Source organism: Misgurnus anguillicaudatus, chromosome 24, assembly GCF_027580225.2.
Source record: "Misgurnus anguillicaudatus chromosome 24, ASM2758022v2, whole genome shotgun sequence".
Classification (NCBI taxonomy): Eukaryota; Metazoa; Chordata; class Actinopteri; order Cypriniformes; family Cobitidae; genus Misgurnus; species Misgurnus anguillicaudatus.
This window is the reverse complement of record NC_073360.2, coordinates 6,915,416-6,928,428: the sequence shown is the minus strand read 5'-3', so window position 1 is coordinate 6,928,428 and position 13,013 is coordinate 6,915,416. Positions and strand designations below refer to the sequence as shown.

Below are 13,013 nucleotides of genomic sequence, written 5' to 3'. Positions count from 1 at the left end.
CTCGGTGGATAGGACCAAGATAAGGAGTATGTGGGATTTGCAACTTTACCAAATCAAGTTCACCGGAAATCTGTGAAAAAGGGCTTTGACTTCACTTTAATGGTAGCAGGTAATGTCTGCTATTAACTTTAAAAACCTAAAACCAGAAGTGAAATCATTTTTCATGAGTGTTGTTTCTTTACAGGAGAGTCGGGTTTAGGAAAATCCACCCTGGTCAACAGTCTCTTCCTCACAGATCTATATAAAGACCGAAAACTGCTTAATGCTGAAGGTGAGACCTGAACACCTGTTACGGTACATTCACACGTGGGGTCAGTGTCAACACTTCTCATTTACTTTGAATGGGTGACGTCATGCGTTGTCGAACTGAATTGTTTCAAGTTCACGTCACAGCAGAAGTTTTCAAGCACCAACGCAGGCGTCAACCAATCAGATCGACTTAATGCAAATAACCTAGTGCAGAGCTAGCCAATGTGTTGCGTCCAATGTGATTGGCTGTTGAACGGTCAGGACCATGCCCTCTGTCAAGTGTTAACGCTGACGCTACTACTACTTCTGTCTGACGCTACAGACAGAAATGCATTAATGAATCTGAAATAATAAGAAATGACAGACATGAGGATGAAAGTTTGCTCTTTGTTTTTTTGGCAGAGAGGATCACTCAGACGGTAGAGATCACTAAACACACAGTGGACATCGAGGAGAAGGGCGTCAAACTAAAGCTTACCATCGTAGACACACCGGGATTCGGAGATGCAGTCAATAACACTGAGTGGTAAAGAAAGAACAACCCTAACATCTGTAAAGAGTAAAAAGTAGATTCAACACCTGGATCATGATGTGATAGATAAATAATAAAGACAGGACATCATTCAATAGTTGTATGAATCTAGTGAGAAGGTTTGCAGCTGTACTGAAGATAAACTGTGGTCCAACACTTTATTAATGAAACCGATATCAGCTACCGTTGACATGATTACTTCCACTCCTGATGTATCAGATGATCTGTGTATGTTTTTTCAGCTGGAAGTCAGTTGCAGACTACATAGACCAGCAGTTTGAGCAGTACTTCCGAGATGAGAGCGGACTTAACCGAAAAAACATTCAGGATAACCGAGTACACTGCTGTCTGTACTTCATTTCACCCTTCGGTCATGGGTACGACTGTTTTATTCACACAGATGTCCTTAGACGGTTTTGGCCCAGTTACTCATTTACTAATAAAAAACAAAAATCGGCACACTGCCACTGTTGTTCCCAAAAGGCCTAATGAAGAACTTATAGGTATAGTGGAAGATTTTCCCGAATTGTAAAAAAGAACCGCCCTCTCCATTTTAAAAAAATGCAATTGTGCTACACTCTACCTGCTCCCGAGAGGGAACGCCTATTAAACGTGTGCACGAGAGAGAGAGTATGCACAAGCCTCTTGTCTTCGCTCTGTTTATAAGTTGCTGTCGGCATGTTTACCGTGTCTGCGCGGTTCGTGACTTGTGCTAGGGCTAGCATCGCTAATCATAGCTTACATCAACTTTTACTAGCAATGGATTTCTCCAAATAGCACGACAAACTTTACCTGCCGAGTAGAAACTTCGCATGGCAAGCCTAACTTGTGCTTTTAGCGCACGCCAGCGTGTGAAATAGTCTCCCAAAAACACTCTGGTCTTGTTTCTTTCTTTAAAGGCCTTTCTCTTCTTTTTCTCTTGCAACCCTCAGACATTTTGAAAAAACACGGTGAGAACGCGAGATTCAATGAATGGCTGAGACCATAGCCCACCATATACACCTCAAAGTGCGCATGTGCAGAAAGCTAACCTAGGGACGAGCACATACGATGGCCTTACGTAAACATATCACTAGAATGATTGACAACTGGGATGACTAATAGTCTTGATGATCCACCCGGAAAAATAAATTCTTTCCCTATACTTTTAAGGTTTTTATTTTTTATTAGAAAAGTGTTTTTGATTTGGTTAATCGTGCAGCTTCCCACAATTTTTTCGGATGTGCACATATTGTTTCCGGTTACTTATTTAAATATCCTCCTAGCAAGAGTTCAAAGAGTTCAAAAGTACCATATAATGGCTGTGAATGACACGTTCAGCTGTTGTACTTAAGGTACACTGTTAAAAAATTCCCTGTTGCACTTACATTTTTAAGTTTAATCAACTTAAAATGACTACGATTTCTTGACAAGTGAGGAGTTGTTATATTGTAAAAATTAAGTTTAAAATGAATTCAACTTCACTACCTCGCTAGTTAAAAGAGTTTAAATTAATTGTCTGATTAACATAGAATTTGCAAAACAAAGGGAAAATGAAAACCATTAAATAAAAGTTAAATACAATTAAATGTTTTAAATAAAATAAATAATTAAATACATTTTTGTCGCTATTATTGCATAAGCATTAATAAAATGCCTTTTAAAGGGTATTTTTTGCTTCTTTTTTCACGTTACCTTTTGATTGTAATATTGTTGGTCTTGCCTCGAGATACTAAAAGTGAATGTCAAATCACCCATTGCATTTTATTTTTCATTTTGGCAAGAAAGATGCATTATCACCATTAAAGTGAAAAAATGAATTTTTTTTGTGTTTAATGTTCAATTTTGGGACATATCTTACAATTTTATTTATCATTTTTTTATTAATTAAAAATTGGCAGAAACCTTTCATATCTGCTTCTATAATACAGGAGCATGTCAGTCATAAGACATAACACTTCTGCACAATAATAAAAGATAATCAGCTTCTGCAATGCATTTGTGTCCCCTGCTGTCATACATTTGTAATTACAACTCTTTATTATCTTGACTAAAACAAAAAGTCTATGGCTGTCTCTCACGGCAAACACAATTAATTAATTGCATTAGAATTGTATAAAGATTACATCCACAGTAAATGTTAATATGATTGAATAATATCATGAAATGATATTAATATAATAATAAAAACACTTAATCTAATCTCACATATTGTCTTTGAGACTTGGCTAATTCCTATATACCTGTATTCATTTTTAGAAAATACATCAGAATTGCTTTGAGATTGTGTTAAAACACTTATAGTGTAGAAATCTGTGTTCATTTGGTTTGCTGTTGTGTTTATCAGTTTAAGGCCTCTTGATGTTGAGTTTATGAGAGCTCTACATGAGAAGGTGAATATTGTGCCTGTGCTAGCTAAAGCCGATACGCTCACCCCTACTGAGGTCAAAAAGAAGAAAATCAAGGCAAGTGCTCGATTGATCAATATCTGTCATTTGTGTTTGTGTCGTGGGTACATTTCAGTTTCCAACTCCTTGGTTTATAACAGATTCGAGAGGAGATTGAGCAGTATGGGATCAAGATCTACCAGTTTCCAGATTGCGATTCAGATGAGGACGAGGAATTCAAACAGCAAGATCAAGAACTCAAGGTTTAGACATTTTAATCTAGCATGTTGTTAAATATAACATCCTGTACTAGTAAAAACTGTACGATAGCAGATTGTTTTGTGGAATGCATCAGCTGCATCAGAGATGATTTGTTCAGTTGAGATGATTTGTTTAGTTAAGATGATTCAATCAGCTCACATGATTTATTCAGTTGAGATGATTTAATCAGCTCAGATGATTCATTCAGTTGAGTTGATGGGCCCTGTCCCAAATGGCGCACTTCATCTGGACTTTCGGCCTCATGGCCTTAAATTGCGCGTGCTCGCTTAGTCTATGAGTCTGTAGGCTGTCCCATATGTCATTTTTATGCTTTGAAGTGTGCTCATCAGCGCCTCCTTTGCCCCCTTGATGCGGTCTTCAGCGAACCCCACACTGCAGCAGGCTTCGCGCACTTTACCAACCCAGAAGTCCTTGAGAAAGAGCAATCAGACCAATCAGGCAACCGATGAAAAGAGTTCACACTGATGGGCAACTTCTCTTCTCTACCTATTTCCGGCGTGACGCTCAAGTCTGTCCCAAAATATGACTCCAGTGCACCCTCTTGAACTCATGTCAAGGGTCCCTAAGGTCTGCACTACATGATGCCATCAAAGTGTGAATTCTGAAGAGGTCCATAAGTCCAGAGTGTGCCATTTGGGACAGGGCCTTATTCAGTTGAGATGATTTGTTTAGTTGAGATTATTTATTTAGTTGAGACGATTCAATCAGTTGAGATGACTCTTTCAGTTGAGATTATTCGTTCAGTTGAGTTGTTTCATTCAGTTGAGATGATTCGTTTTGTTGAATTGATTCATTCATTTGAGATGATTTGTTCAGTTGAGATGATTCATTTGTTTGTTGTTGTTCTGTAGGACAGTATTCCCTTTGCTGTGATTGGCAGTAACACAGTCGTGGAGGCCAAAGGGAAGAGGGTTAGAGGACGTCTGTACCCCTGGGGAATTGTAGAAGGTATGACTTTTGACAGCGATACGATACTCAAAACCCATCTCTGTATTGTTTTCTGAAATCTATATAAGAAAATCTGAGACATACCAGAGTCACTGATTTATATATATATAATTATAAAATGAACAGGCTGCAAAAACCTACAGCTGCAGAAATCTCCAGTCATCTCTGTAGATTCATCACAATTCAAATTCTCATTATTTCCTTTATTAAAAACATGCAAAGATTCATTGTGAGCCTTATATAAACAGTCAGTAAAACTTTCAGTCACTATTAAAGCAATAAGCCCCAAGAAGCAGTGGGTTACCAGTGCATTTTATAACAGCTAAGGGGCGATGTTACTGTAGGCACGACGCGAAGCCCTTTAGCTGTTATAAAATGCACTGTAAGACCACTGCTTCACGAGGCTTATTGCGTTTATAAAACGGTTACTTCATATGCATAGCAGGGTTTCATAAAATAAAACACAAATAAGTTGTAATTATATTAGTACAAATATTACTCTTCCGCCAAACAAAGTAGTTCCTCAGAATCAAGAGTGGCTGAAACACAGTGTAGTTCCCAACCAACACAGACGCAGCAAAGACACAATGAAAATATGATTAAAGACTGTGGTGTTTATTTTCTTAAATCACCATTCATCTAATTTATGCATTAACATTTATATCATGCAACTGTTGAAGTGATGATCAAATATGCTTTCCCCGTCAGCGTTTTTTTTTTTTTAAGTTGCCACCCAGTTTTAGTTTAATGCCTTCCAGGGAAATGATCTTCTTTAAATAAACATAAAATATCAAATAAAAGAACAGACGCTCCGAGTTTCATCCTACCTTCATTTGTTCTCTTATCATCTCTCAAATTTTTAGCTAAAAGCGGAGATAATTCCATTTTTGTGAAGAACTTTTGTAAAAGATCAGATTTAGAGCCTGATCAAAATACGCTGTTTTTAGTGTTGAGTGAATGCGTCAGTGTTTAAGTTGGGTAAGATCGCCACCCAGTGGATAGTTCTTGGGTTCTCCAGGGTTATGTACACTTAGTAAATGTACTACATTCACACATTCATTTTATACTTAATACAAAAAAGTAGTATTTGTACTGTAAATAGATATACTACCATAAACTGTGCTATTTTGAGACCATTTATTTCAATACACTTAAAATCAATTGCAGTATTACTGGTATTATTAAGTATTCTTATTCTTTTTTTCAAGCACTAAGTACTACTGAAGTACAAATATACTTTTAATTAGTATATTACTTTTAGTTGATAACTTTTACACTTTTTTTACACTTTTACACTTTTTTATTGAGCCCAAAAAATAACGGTAACAGTTTAGATTGTATTTGTTAACAATTAATAATTTTTTTTAGCTAACAATGAACAATACTTCTACAGCATTAATTAATCTTAGTTCATGTTAATTTCAGCATTGACAAATACATTTATAAAATCAAGCATTGTAACTGTTAACATTAACTAATGCACAATGAACTAACATAAATAACTACTGACATTAACTGACATTGACAAGAATTAATACATGCTGAAAACTATATTGCTCTTTTTTATGTTAGTTAATGCATTAACCTTATTGTAAAATGTTACCAAAATAGCATATAACATACTGTACTACAAATGACTGTGTGGTTTTAAGTATATTTTTAGTACATTCAGGTATATTTCATTTTTACTAGAGACTATAGTGTACATTTGTAGTTCTTGTAGAGTCGAGTTATGTTAAAATACGTAATGACCCTGACGTACGTGTGTGTTTAACAGTGGAGAACCCAGCACACTGTGACTTTGTAAAGTTGAGGAACATGTTGGTACGAACACACATGCAGGATCTGAAGGATGTGACGCGGGAAACTCATTATGAGAACTACAGAGCTCACTGCATTCAGAGCATGACGCGCATGGTGGTGAAGGAACGCAACCGCAAGTATGCACTCATAACTTAAAGTATGACATGTGTTTTAAAGGGGACATATCATGTAAATCTGACTTTTTATATGTTTAATTGGGTACCGGTAACTTCAAGCATGTGAAAATAGTTTAAAAATTTGGCTCCCCTTGTGATGTCAGAAGGGGATCTTATTATAATAATATTGCCCCTTAATCTGCACTATCCAACCACGACATTGCCATTTAGTGCAGAGGGAGGGAAAAAGTAATTGACAGCACAATTGAGTTTTAATTATAACAAACCAACATTATGGTGATCAGTGTTTGCATTTCATTAGCTCATTTGCATTTTAAAGGACACACCCAAAACAGCACATTTTTTATCACACCTACAAAGTGGCGATTTTAACATGCTGTAATAAATTATCTATATGATATTTTCAGCTAGAACTTCACATATGTACTCTGGGGACACCAAAGATTTGACATCTTCAAAAAAGTCTTATGACATGTCCCATTTAAATAATTACAAAATTAAGTTGTTGTTTTTTTATGTTGCCCAAGCTTTATTTTTATCTGGAAAAAGTTGGTTTGATATGTTGTCATCTGATGGTAGTTGTGTTTGGTGCCACTAGAGAGACACACTTCACCCTCATATTTATCTGTTTCTCTGAGCAACAAACTGACCAGAGAGAGCGTTACTGACTTCCCCATCCCCGTGGTACCCGCCGTCGCTGACAATGAGACGGAGAAGCTCATCCGAGAGAAGGATGAGGAGGTACGACATGCTCCCTGTCCAGAACAACATCATGAGCCACATTCGGACCCTGTGTCATGTGTGGACCAACGCACAGAGCACGAGCCCACCGCTGACCCTCATCTGAAAGGGTCATGATGATAGGGGTTATATTTGACAGGGATTTATATACAGCATTTATTTAAGCACAGGAATCTATGATAAACCCTCGATTTCTCTAATGTGTGCAGTATGAAAGAGTGTATATGTGTATACAGACAGAATAGAGCACTTTGTCATTCATCATTCATCTTCACTGTGATGTCTGCTGTGTTTCTTAGTCTTTATACCACGGGTCTGTTGAATGCTTTATTCTGATTGGCTGAGAAATGTTCTATGGGTGTTGATTATTTTTCTGTAAACCGCACACCTAACTTGTCAAATGTCTTAAAAATAGGCATCAGAGCAATGTTTGTGGTAACCGTGGTATAAGCGGAATAATTGACGGTCCTTTGAATTATTCGAAAATAATGCACACCCGCGGTGTAACGGCACTTCGCATCATGCCGCATTACCACCTTGGGTGTGCATTATTTTCTTAGAATTTAACAGCCCGTCGTCAATTATTCCTTATTTATTTAACATTTCCTAATGCCTGCACATCTCTGCCATTATGCACTTTAGTCTTGTATTTCACCATCTGATAGTAGGGGTTGAGCGGGGCACAAACTAACGCAGGGTTCATTGTAACGCAGCTACTTTACATATTTCTACAACGCCGAGTAATCTGTGCTTTTGATCTTTTTCTCTTACTGTCAGAAGATGAATTTGTGAAAGTTTTGATGCATTTTGGTTAAGATATTGAACAAAGAGTGATCTTAAGGCATGAAAGTAAATTTCTTCATCTTATGTCTTTTTTCAATTTCTGAGTTGGTGTGTAAGTCATCAAATCCAACCTTATATTATTTGAATCACTGTCTTGTTACCTAAAACATAACACCAACATGTCAGCAACTCTTAGTAACTGATAGCTGGGATTGAAAACATTTTTACACAGCAGGGTTACAGTAGTTGTCACATAGCGTTACAGTGAAGCCTCAAGTATACAGTGATAATAAAATGAAAACAATATAAATACTATTCATCAAAATGATAACTGTTAATACAACATCAGGGAAAATAACTCACAATTATGATTTTTTCCCTTTCAAAAAATCTATTTATATGCATTGCTGCACAATACAAGGGTGGTTAGATGAAGGATGATGAATGGATGAATGTGTGGATATCTATCTATTATAGGCAGATATATAAACAATATCCACCTTAAATATATAGACAGATTTTATTGAATTATTTGTGTTTAACAAACCCTCTGTTTGTTACAATGAACCCCACCTATGGGGTAAGTTGCACGTTTGCATTCTTGTCACCTTGCTGTAATTGTGCGATAATGGTAGATCCCACAAACAAACTTTAAGTGTTCATTTGTAGCAGAGATGTGTGTGTGTGTGTGTGTGTGTGTGTGTGTGTGTGTGTTAATTGTGTAAATGAAATGATTCATCTTACTTTAATATTTTTTAATTGAAGCCAAAGCGTTACTTTGTGCCCCGCTCTCCCCTACATCACTCTGTTTCTCTTTTAACACCTGTCATAAAGCTGAGATGAGGGGTTCCCTAAAAATATTACCCATTTATAGTTTAAACATCTTCTGAAAGATTAATATATGATTATGTGTAGATATAAATAAAGCAGCACTAGTCTGTAGTAGTCTCATGTTGAAAATAATGAAGAAAATATACAAAGGCTTGCTTTCTTTTTGTTATTTATTTTGCATTGGAATCTGACATTAAAATCCTTTGATCCGCCCAGTTTAAATGATTTCATAACATGTCTGCATTCACTGGTTTTGCCTTTATTAAGTTTAATAACGTCATCTTTATTTGAATCAACTTTTAATTTTACCAAAGTATTGTTTAACTTCTGCATACCAATACCATACAAATAGTTTACAAACAAGTATTTTAGGGACAATGATATTTGTCACACATACATTTATACATTTGGCACACACTTTAAACATGTTGTTAAGCTACACATTTAATCCGAATGTGTGTTCTTTGGGAATCAAACACACAACCACTCGCTGCTGACACAGCACTTTACAGGAGCACAAATATGCACATATGTTTTTATTATAATGGAATTATTGTATAATTTGGTAGGAAAGCTTTATTGATTTAGTAATAGCTATGGTCATATTATGTAGCAAAGCTATTGATTTGTGATCACAGTTCATAGTATTTACTATTGATGATAGTAAAGCATTTGTGCAATTGGTCATTTGTTTTCATGGCTTTCGGTTGGTTAATGTGATGTTCAGGAGGAAAACGATCAATATCACATGACTCGTTGGCTGTTGCTCGAGCTTACAGACATATTGATCATCAGTATTGATTTATTGATTTAGCGGTTTTGTGGTGGCTAATTGTTGGTTTTGTTTTTCATTGCAGTTGCGACGAATGCAGGAAATGCTTCAGAAGATCCAGGAGCAGATGCACACGCAGAAAGAGGCGTATTAACACTGCGTCGCTTTGATTTGAAGCTTCGCCCCTTGACCTCACTCACCAGGCCAGCCGCACTCCATTCCCTTTCAGATCACAATAGTGTGGTGTCTTTAAACCCAATAGTTCTGTGATGTTCACTTTAATGTAAACAGTTTATGATCAACAAAAACAGGCCTTAACTTTAGACTCACTGAAAGTCCAGGGCATATTTCACATAAAAAAAGAAAAACACTTTAAAAAGAAATTATATTTTCAAGGAAAAATGAAATAGAAATGTTTATATTTTGACATCGTGACATCTTTTCAAATACGCACATTCCAAGTCCCATTCTTATTACTTGTCTTTGATACAGGAAAAAACATAAGACCCTGTGTCCACCAAAGCATTTAAATGCTGCTGACTGTGGGCGCTTGCCAGTGTTTCTTTAGCTGAGAGCTTTAATTGCTACTTTCTAGGGGTGTGACGAGACACTAAATTCACGAGACGAGACAAGATTTTTATATTTTTTAAGAAATCCTCAATGATAAAATAAATGAATGGGAAACTTAAATCACATTATTATTATTATTGAAATGTTTTAACTAATATAGGACTGTCCCTAACAATTATTTTTCTAATTGATAATGAAGTAATTTGATATTTTTGGTAATAAAAATAGACCTAGGTGAGCAGTAACCTTTAAAATTACATAATACTGATAATGCAAAAATAATTGGTTCAAATAAAGCATTTCACATTACAGTAATATGTAGCCTTTGTAATTAAAAACAGCATTAAGTATTATAACAAATGCCTGCAGCATTTCTTTACAATAGAAATGATACAGCCACTGTTATTCTTGAGCAAGAACATGCAGAGATAAAATCATGTAAACTCTTGAGTGAGGGTTTAATCTGCTTAGAAACTTCACATTTGACACTGAGACAAACACAACACATAGACCAACATTACTGGAAAACCAAACAAAAATACAATTTAATTGATGTGTATTTAGTACGGACAAAACTGTGCTCGCCAATGCTGAGTGCGGACAAAAAGAGCGAGTGCCGATGCTAAGCGCGGACAAAAACGGCACACACTGATGCTGAGCGCGGACAAAAATTACAAGCACTGACATTTAGCAGAGTCAAAAACTGTGAGCGCAGATGCTAAGCACGGACAAAAACAGTGAGCACTGACATTTAGTACGGAAAAAATTGTTGAGTGCTGACAAAAACGCAGAACAGCAATGCTGAGCCTGAACAAAAACTGTGCTCGCCGATGCTGAACACGGACAAAAGTGGCAAGCGCCATTGCTGACCATGGACAAAAAGGGTAAGCAACGACACTGCGCATGGTAAAAATTGGCGAGAGCAGACGTTGAGCGCAGACAAAATGGCAAGAGCCGATGCTAAGCGCAGACAAAAACTGCGAGCACCGACACTGAGTATGGCTGAGCTCAAACTAAAAAGGCAAGCGATAAGCACCCACAAAAACAGCCAGCACAGACAAAAAACATGCGCTGGCTACTGGAAAAACACTCTGGTGGATGCAGGGGCTAACTATTATTGTATTACGTACAGTTGTTGTAATAAAGTGCCGTTGTTTAATTTTTTTATAAATATCAAAGTTAGGGATCATTTTGTAAAATATGTCAAATCTACATAGTTTTTCTTAAAGGTATAGCGGAAGATTTTCCCAAATTATTTAAAAGAACCGCCCCTCCACATTTAAAAAAAATGCACGCTCGCAACACTGTACCTCCTCCCGAGAGGGAACGCCTGTTAAACGCGTGCATGACGGCAGAGAGAGAGCATGCAGGTAGTTCTTCTCTTCGCTCTGTTTACAAGTTGCTGTCGGCATGTTTACCGTGTCTGTGCGGTTCGTGAGTGACTTGTGCTGAAACCGTAGCACAACACACATATACCCGTGAAAGTGCGCATGTGCAGAAAGCGAACCTAGGGACGAGCACGAACGACGGTTATACGTCAACATATCATCAGAATGATTGACATCTGGGATGACCAATAATATAGATGATCCACCCGGAAAACGAAAATCTTCCGCTATACCTTTAAGACATTGTGAAATATGACCTGAACATGTTAAGGATTTTCACAATATCATTTATTGGTTTGAAAGCATTCAAACTAAATGTTGTTTATTATTTAAAGTTTTATTTTGTGAGGGGTTTTGGTTTAAGGGGGCAGTAAAAAGCAAAAACCCTTTAACTATTTGCTTATCCAATGTTTGTTTGTACCCCAATATTATAGTGTCATTATTTAAGTTGTTTTATACAATGTGTAACTATTTTGTTAAATGTTTATTCATTTGTATTTGTTGAAATGGCTGTTTTTTTACATTTCTATACAAAACTGCAAAATGGCTTTTTACTAAGTTTCTAAATATTTTTTTTTCTTATTGAAGATTTAAAAAAGTACTGTAGAGAGATATTTTTGTTAACAAAGTATTAAGACATATCTGAAATCTGCTCCCTGAGGTTGATCTCATGTTTATTAAAGATGAAATCTAATACTGCATACTGACGTTGATTCATCTGTGAGAGGAAGGCTTATAGTTAAACTGTCTGTTACAGCGTTACACTTCATAGAGATAGATTATATATATTTTCCTGCATCATTCTTCTATTTTATTATCTTGGATAATGTTGGTGAAACAAAAGAAATGAAATAACAGAGTCTTACTGTTTGTTGTATTGATCAAAAGAGGTGCATGAATCGACACCTTATACTGTAGAAGCTTATTTTCTATTGCTGCAACTAAACAAGGGTCTCATGTTAATGTTTGAAGTCATAAGAATATTTATACTCATTTTTGTATGTCAATTGTCTCTATAATGAAATGTAAACTAGAAGAGAAAGATTTCAGGTTTAAGGTACAACATAAAGCTGATCTGATTGGTTTCGTTTTGTTTGTTGTTTTTTAATGTTCGGTTTATTTTGGTCTGGTATGAGCAGCTACATTTACTTTGTTGATGTGATCATATCATTGTGTACATTTGCTTTGTGTTGTACATGAACTACTCTTTATTTTATTATTATTTTTTATCGATTGAGGACATTAATACATTTAAATATTGTTCAAACATTGAGAATAAAGATGTGACATTTGAAATAAAAACTGTCTATAATCCTAATATTATAGTAATACTACTAATACTAAGTACAGTTTTCTTGCAACACTTGGTGCCTCCGCCAATTTCCATCAAACCACCCCAAATGGTCCTGATGTAGTACATAGTGAACATTAAAGGAGTGGGTAGTCAGGTTAACTTAATACTTTCAAATGTGTCAGGTTAAAGAAAGAGAATTAGAAAGGAAGGAGAAAAGTGCACTTATAAAAAAATGCTGGGTTATGTTTAACCCATCAATGGGTCAAAAAGGGACAAACACAGGTTAAATTACAAACCAGTGGGTTGGGTTCATCCCA

The 13,013-nt window shown here is 36.1% G+C and overlaps 1 protein-coding gene across 6 annotated transcripts in view; it reads left to right on the top strand.

Moving 5' to 3' along the window:
* The window catches only part of septin4b (septin 4b), a 48,049-nt gene extending 35,329 nt beyond the window's left edge, over positions 1–12,720 (top strand). For all 6 annotated transcript variants that reach the window (XM_055195843.2, XM_055195834.2, XM_055195838.2 and 3 more), the window contains 10 exons: positions 13–109; positions 185–271; positions 652–775; positions 1,024–1,158; positions 3,108–3,225; positions 3,309–3,410; positions 4,281–4,377; positions 6,155–6,317; positions 6,959–7,058; positions 9,530–12,720. In XM_055195843.2, coding sequence (XP_055051818.2) covers positions 13–109; positions 185–271; positions 652–775; positions 1,024–1,158; positions 3,108–3,225; positions 3,309–3,410; positions 4,281–4,377; positions 6,155–6,317; positions 6,959–7,058; positions 9,530–9,598 — 1,092 coding nt within the window. In that variant the 3' untranslated portion in view covers positions 9,599–12,720. The remainder of the gene's footprint in view (positions 1–12; positions 110–184; positions 272–651; positions 776–1,023; positions 1,159–3,107; positions 3,226–3,308; positions 3,411–4,280; positions 4,378–6,154; positions 6,318–6,958; positions 7,059–9,529) is intronic.
* Positions 12,721–13,013: the final 293 nt, after the last annotated feature.